The sequence below is a fragment of the Austrofundulus limnaeus genome, unplaced genomic scaffold (genome assembly GCF_001266775.1).
Source record: "Austrofundulus limnaeus strain Quisiro unplaced genomic scaffold, Austrofundulus_limnaeus-1.0 Scaffold298, whole genome shotgun sequence".
NCBI classification, from domain to species: Eukaryota; Metazoa; Chordata; class Actinopteri; order Cyprinodontiformes; family Rivulidae; genus Austrofundulus; species Austrofundulus limnaeus.
In genome coordinates this window covers 154,683-161,497 of record NW_013952700.1, presented here as the reverse complement: position 1 = coordinate 161,497, position 6,815 = coordinate 154,683, and the positions used below count along the sequence as shown (strand labels likewise).

The 6,815-nt window shown below is 44.8% G+C and overlaps 1 protein-coding gene across 2 annotated transcripts in view; it reads right to left on the bottom strand.

The window, feature by feature from the left end:
• Positions 1-629: 629 nt before the first annotated feature.
• disp1 (dispatched homolog 1 (Drosophila)) overlaps positions 630-6,815 on the bottom strand; it is a gene marked incomplete in the record, with an annotated part of 158,745 nt that continues 152,559 nt past the window's right edge. For both annotated transcript variants that reach the window (XM_014021587.1, XM_014021588.1), the window contains 4 exon segments: positions 630-2,640; positions 2,718-2,981; positions 3,721-5,310; positions 5,458-5,555. In XM_014021587.1, the coding sequence (XP_013877041.1) occupies positions 943-2,640; positions 2,718-2,981; positions 3,721-5,310; positions 5,458-5,555 (3,650 nt within the window).

Genomic DNA, 6,815 nt, shown 5'->3' with positions numbered 1-6,815 from the left:
TGTCTTGTGTTTTCTTGATAAATATTTCACATATCTTCTAATCTCTCTTTCACTCTTTCCCATTAAATTTCACTTTTTTCTTCTTTCTTTTTCTTCTTTAAAATAAAGTCACTGACGATGAAGAAACTAATATTTAGTTCTGCTTTCTACTGAAGTGGCTAAAAAATAAAAGATTCTACAGTCAAATGTGAGACCGTCTGAGGTCCAGCTGAAGCTTAGACAGATGATCCATGATGCAACAGAACAATGCAGCAGATCTACAGCAGAACGACTGTAAAAGAACAGGCGTGTTGCAACGATCCAGTCAGAACCTGATCAAAACGCTGTGGCAGGATCTGAGATCTGAGCAGAACCAAATGTTTGTGAACCTGAAGCAACGTTGGAGAGCAGACTGGACCAAAAGTCCTGCACGGCCATGTCAGACTGATAATGTCAGACAGAAAACGGTTACTGAGAGTTATTGTTCCTGAAGGGGGTTCTCCTCTCCTTCACACAGCTTTTTCAGTTTGACTTTGTTTAGTTTAATAAATAACAACATGGAGGAACTGTTTTGTGTTTTTGTTCACTTGAGGTTTGATTTGAATCATTTTTCTTTTTGTTCTGATACAGAAAAAAAAAAAACATTTGAATTTATTCTTCCCACAGTTTAGATATTGTAGAAAGTGGTTTTGGTGCAGAAACACAACTGTAATACAATTATTAACACTTTAGACAGTTGATTTTACAGTTTACAGAGTTGTTTTAGCAGTTTTACAATACAAATCTGGCCTGTGTTTAACCGGTGAGCACAAAACCTTTAGTGGGTCAGTGCTTTTCATTTTAAAATCTAAACAAAGAGGCACTTGGTTAACACAACTCATCTCGTTGGATTGCACAAATATTGTTTGCACTTTTTAATTTTGACGATATTTGTGATGAGTTTTTATTTTAATGAAATTACAGTCAGAAAAGGCTTTCAGAGGAGGGATTAGGGTTTGCTACGACAGGAGGCATGCCGGCCRCACTTCTTGGCACGTTAAACCCTGAAGCTGAATTGCACTTCACTTTCAACGTCCGGTTAAAACAATAGAGTTTCTTTGGAGAGGCAGAAGACGCCCGCTTTCTTTTCAAGTTCTCCTCGCACTTTTTGACACTTTTCTCCCGTGTGACGGGAATATTTCCYAGCGTCTCCTGGTTGCCAGGAACGTTATGAGCACTGGTATAGGTTAGGTCTGTGGTCGTGGTGGAGGCAGGATGTTCACCACGGCAGCACTCACAATCCGCCAGTCTCTGTTTGTTGGGACAGGATGTGTGTGCTGAGGGGTGGGGGCACTGAGTGGGAGGTGGGGTTGACTGGCCAACACTTTGGCTACTGTCGGGTCTTAAAGGGTTTACTTCTTCAGAGGTTTGTGCTGGAGTTGTGTCCTGGTTCTGGGTGAGGGGTTTCGAGTGGACAGAGTACTTTCTGAGATGGCAGGTATGAACAGGTCCTTGCCTGGGGGGCGTTGGTCTTCCCTGGGAGCAGTGATGGAAATGAGTGAGGGGGCAGTGGACAAAGTGCAAACGGCACTCCATGTGTGTGTAGACTGGGTCTAAGAGGGCTTTGTTGTGTTTGCCTGAGTGGTGGAAGAGCTGTGGGGTGGGAGGACAGGACAGGGAGTCTCTGGGAGGCTGTGGACAGGATTGAGGGGTCCCCTGTTGTAACGAGTGAAGAGGGGGATCCTCACATGTACAGTTAGTGTTATGAGAGTACTGGCACCTGGATGGTGGACTCAGTGTGGCTACAAGCCCATTTTCTGGGACAGAACCATCTGTGTCAGTGCTCTTACAATGAATGTGTAAAAAAGGTGCAGCGTGGTGAGGAAGGATTCCGTTAAAGAGCTGAGTACCCAGCTCGTGTTCCTGTGGTTTCTCTTCAGTTTGTTGCCCCGAGGCCAGTGGTTCTAGCTCGTAGTGCTCCACCTCCCCTCCCCCCAGCTGATATGTCCCCAGGCCAGAGTTGTTGGCCTGAGATGGGGGGACGCTGGTGGCTTTGCTGAAGGTCTGACACTGCAGCTTTTTGGGCAGGGGGATCTGACCACAGGTGCCTTGGGGTCCCAGGCAGCGGCACATGCACTGAAAGAAGAACGTGGCAAAGGCCCAACTGATGCACATAATCAGCATCATGAACATTCCCAGCTGGGTGTAGGCCAGTACGGTTGAAGGCATCATCATTGCTCCAGCAACGAAGGTGGTCAGTGCTGCCATAGCAATAGCAGAACCCATCCGACTTAGGGAAAAAACCACCTTCCCCTCTCTGTCCGGGAACGGAGCGAGTCTATAGGCTACACCGTAGTGGACAGCGAAGTCCACTGACAGTCCCACGGCCACAGAAATGGTAACAGACTCCAAGACATTCAGCTCCCAGCCAAGAAGAACCAGTGAACCCACCGTGACAAATATGGTCCCAGCAATAGAAAGGATGGCGTACAGGCTGATGATGACATTCCAGGTGGTGAGCAGCATGACGCTGAAAGCCACAGCCACTGACAGCGCCATGGCAATCAGAGTGCCACCGGACAGACTGTCTTGGAGGTCGTAGAACTCCAGGTTGCTGACAAACCAGCCGTGGCTAAGTCCTTCTGGAGCGAAACGTAACTCCTCTGTGATCCAGGCGTCCACCTAAAACAAGTCACAACAACACGRTTAATCCAGTTAGAGCACTGCACACCAGAGATGAATAATACAACGGACCCTACCTCGCGATAGAACTGGTACATCTTCTCGTAGGCCAGAGTGAAGAGGTAGGAACTCTGAAACTCTAGGACTATGGCTCTGATGGTGTCATTGATGTCAAATCGAGGTCCGGGGGTCTTACTATCCAGATGATAGCTGGTACTCCGATCCAGCTCCATAATGGCTCTCTTGATGCACAACTCAAATACATCCTGCTTATAGGGGAAAGTGGACTGACTGCAGCAGGGGTAGACAGAGGCCTCTTCACAATCCTGGTTCTCCATCCACTGTAAAAAAAAAAAAAAAAAAAAAACATTAAAGGGGCAATATCATGTAAAATAAACTTTTTTTGAGTTTTATATCATGTTATAAAGTTATACTCTCATAAAAACACATGCCCAAAGCCTTGCTCTGACTCATTCATCCATGTTTGAGAAATCCTGCAGTGTTTTTAGGAAGCCATGCTGAGGAGCAAAACGACAGGTGGGGACCAGAAAGGCCTTTTGGTACCAGAAACGCCTCTGGGATGTGACTCCAAGCCGATCTTCCTCACCACCCCCCACACCCCTCACCCCGCCCATGACACCTGCAGACTCTCGGCTGCAACAAAGCAAGGGTGAAACTGAAAGTGAAACTTAAACTGTCTGCTGCTCTTAACATTACTGCTCACTCAGTGAAGGTATTTTCAGATTCAAAATACCTTTGAGGAAATGTATTTTCAGATGCCAAGTAAACTGCATCATAGCGCAAACACGATCCCCCCACACTGAAATGGGCGGGACAGAAGCAGAAGGTGGTACTTAAAGAGACAGAGGCCAATTTCAAGGCGTTTAGAAGAGGAAGTGATGAGAAGATACGTTTATTTTCTATTTAAACATAAAAACAGCATTTCAATAACAACTAAAGGTGACATAGATACTTTATTATTGTATAGTATTTAAATATATGCCCAAGAAACACATAATATTGCCCCTTTAAAATGATTTGGTCAGTTTGATGTTCTGTAAGTAAGAACAAAGGACTGACCTGTTTGAATGTCTCAATGAAGCAGCTGGTGAAGTCCTGATCCTCTGACTGGAAGACAAAGCTTTGGTTCCTCAGCTTCTGGCAGAAGTTGAGGATCCACACTTGAGAAGCTGGACTAGCTATGTTGAAACTGGTATCCAACATGAGCTTTCCTTTGTTTTTGGGGTTCAGGGGGTCTCCGTTATCCACGGGGGTAACCCCCCAAATGATGGTGATCGGCATGTGGAGGTCCTCACCATGATTAACTCTCTCGAACATAAAAAGTTTTTTGTACTCTGCATCGTAGCGCTCAAAGGGGTGAGAGGATCGGAACACCTGGAACTCTGCCAGCTCAAGGGATGGAAGCTTCATCTTTGGGTTTACGCAAACCACATATGCTCCGCCAACTGTAATCGCAAGGAACCAGAAGAGCCAGAGGTAGCGCAGCCTGATGACGATACAGGGCAGCACTTTCTCAAAGAAGATCCTCGACACCTCAGAGACTGTAAAGAGACATTTATTAGCTTTCTGACAAAGACCCACCCAGAACATCTGGGAGCAGAAGCTTCTTTGTTGCTGTTCAGACTCTGAGCAGGGGAACATGTTTGGCAGGTAACGTTCATGTAGCACCACCACAGCAGGCAGCCATGTCACCATTAGAATATAATTAACCAAAATGGCAGTGCCAGCGTAGACACCGAAGCAACGTATGGCAGTGATGTTGCTGACATAGTTGGCGTAAAAAGCTGCAGCGGTGGTGAAACTGGTGACAAACATGGAGAGGGCAGCATGTTGCAGGGTCACATTGACAGTCTCTGCCAACTCTGCATGAGGCTTATCAAACTTGGTGTAGTTCCACACATCGCAAAGCACAAACGCGTCATCTGCACCGATCCCAACAAGGATAATGAGGGCAGTGAGGTTCATGAAGGGGAAGAACTCAAAMTTGAAGACCATTCGATAAAGGAAGTAGGACACTATCAGTGAACTGATGATGGCGATTATAGTCATAAGAGTGATAAAAACCGAGCGCGTATAGACACACATGACCAGCAGTACAATGACGATGGCTATGGCGGGGTACACTGTGTCAGTGAGAAGGTAATCCTGGAAGAGGTCGTGTTTGATGCCAAACTCGATCCCTGTGACTGTGGTGATACCATCAGAGGAGTTCCAGTTCTCAAAATTGTCCAAGTAAATGTTCATCATGGACTCCCCCTTCTCTGTGGGAGAGAAGAGCATGCTGTGCTTGAGAACAGGTGGCGGATGCTCCAGACTCTTAGGACTGAGGAAGTCTTTGTCCACCAGGAAGTGAAGGATCTGGTAGACGGCGTTGTACTTGGTGCACTTTCGGTGCACGCCAGCACATTTCATCTGATCTTTCCGTCGCAGTGCCATATCCCAGCAGTCAGGTCTGAGCGTGCCGTTATGGTAGTGCTTGGCACATGAGCGCAGAATTTTGAGAGTTTGGGTCACATCTCGTTCTGTGATTTTTTGACAGGAAGACTTGTTTTGTAAAACAGCGATGTAGTTCCCAAGTGTCCAGCTGGGACAACAAGAGGCATCGTTAGTGCGCTGACAAAGACTCCAGTAGTCACGATGGGAGCGCACCTGGCAAAGACAAGCATAATACACAGATATAAAAATGTATTTAAAAAGGAAGAAAACCTAAATGAGTTTTATGAAACTCACAGATAACTCAACACAGTAAACTTCAACATTATTAATGCAGACTTGGAGAGAAGTTTGAGTACTTACTCTTGTGTTGTCCTGATTGCACATTGATTTGATGGCCTGAATATTCCACAGATTCTTTCCTTCAGCTGATGTGAACACCAACCGAGAGTAGCTGTCACCTGCACAAAGAGAGTAGTCCTGTAACTCAAGGAGAATACCGTATCAGCTGGGTACTAGGGCTGCACGATATTAGAAAATCTTGCAATGGCAATAATGTCTGCAAATATTGCAATTACAATATTAGGTGCAATACATCTGTTTTTTTTTCTTTCCTCACTTTCTAATCTTTACATCCTACTCTGTAACTTTTAGCAGTTTTGGCTAAGTCAGTTGTGTCTGGTGTGAGCTTTTGCTGCCGTGAGACTGTCCTACTTGCTAAATATTGCATTAGCATGAAAAATACAAATTCAAACTATCAAAATACATAATTAACAATTATTGCACTCTAAGCAGTCCCTTGCGATTTGAATATTGCACACATTGATTTTGCGATGACAATATACAGTATTTGTGATATATTGTGCAGCCTTACTGGGTACATATAGCACAAAATGAAAAGTATTTTAACATCTGAAAAAGATCCCATTTTCTCACTTGCTTTTCATTGCAGCAGCTTGGACAGTCTGCTTTCTTAGACTGGTTTGACCAGAAAGATAATCTGGTCTGTAAGTAGGACAGGTATAAATATTAGGGGTGTCAGAAAATATCGATAAACTGAAATATCGCAATATTTAATTTCCCAATACTGAATCGATATTCTAAAGCCCTGTATCAATTTTTTATTAAGTTTTTAAAAGTCCACTTTCCTGCAACCCGTTTATTTTTATGTTATAGTTCAGCCTGTGACCACTAGCTGGCAGCAGTGAGCCAGCCATTTGGCTCCTCTACCGCTTGAGCACCAGAGAGTAAGAGAGCATTAGCATTGTGAGTAAACATTAGCTTCATGCTCCGTTAGCTGAATCTGAGCGGAAAAGACCGACACCCTCTGCCTTCTAAGCTGAGGTAAGGTTACAAATAGTTACTTATTTGTCAGAATGTCTGTATTTTAAGACAAATTGTGTCTTGTGCGCTCTTTTTTCAACTTTAGTCAGCTTTCACGTTACGGAAGGCAGGCAAGCACAGCGCATGCGTCTAGCGCCTCGAGCTCGGCACTCCCCCCGTGACATAAAACTCTGTTGCTCTCAATGTCTGGTTGATGATCGCATCAAAACATACTTTAAGTTTATCCTGCTGTTTGCGTCAAAAACGGTTTAACAATGTTGTTTAGCTTCTCCATTTATTTACTGTTTATTTTCAGGACCTGCCCTGCTGTTCGACCCACAGTTATGAAAATGCAGGTCAGCTGATCCTAGAAACTCTGTGTGCAGCAGCTTCATATC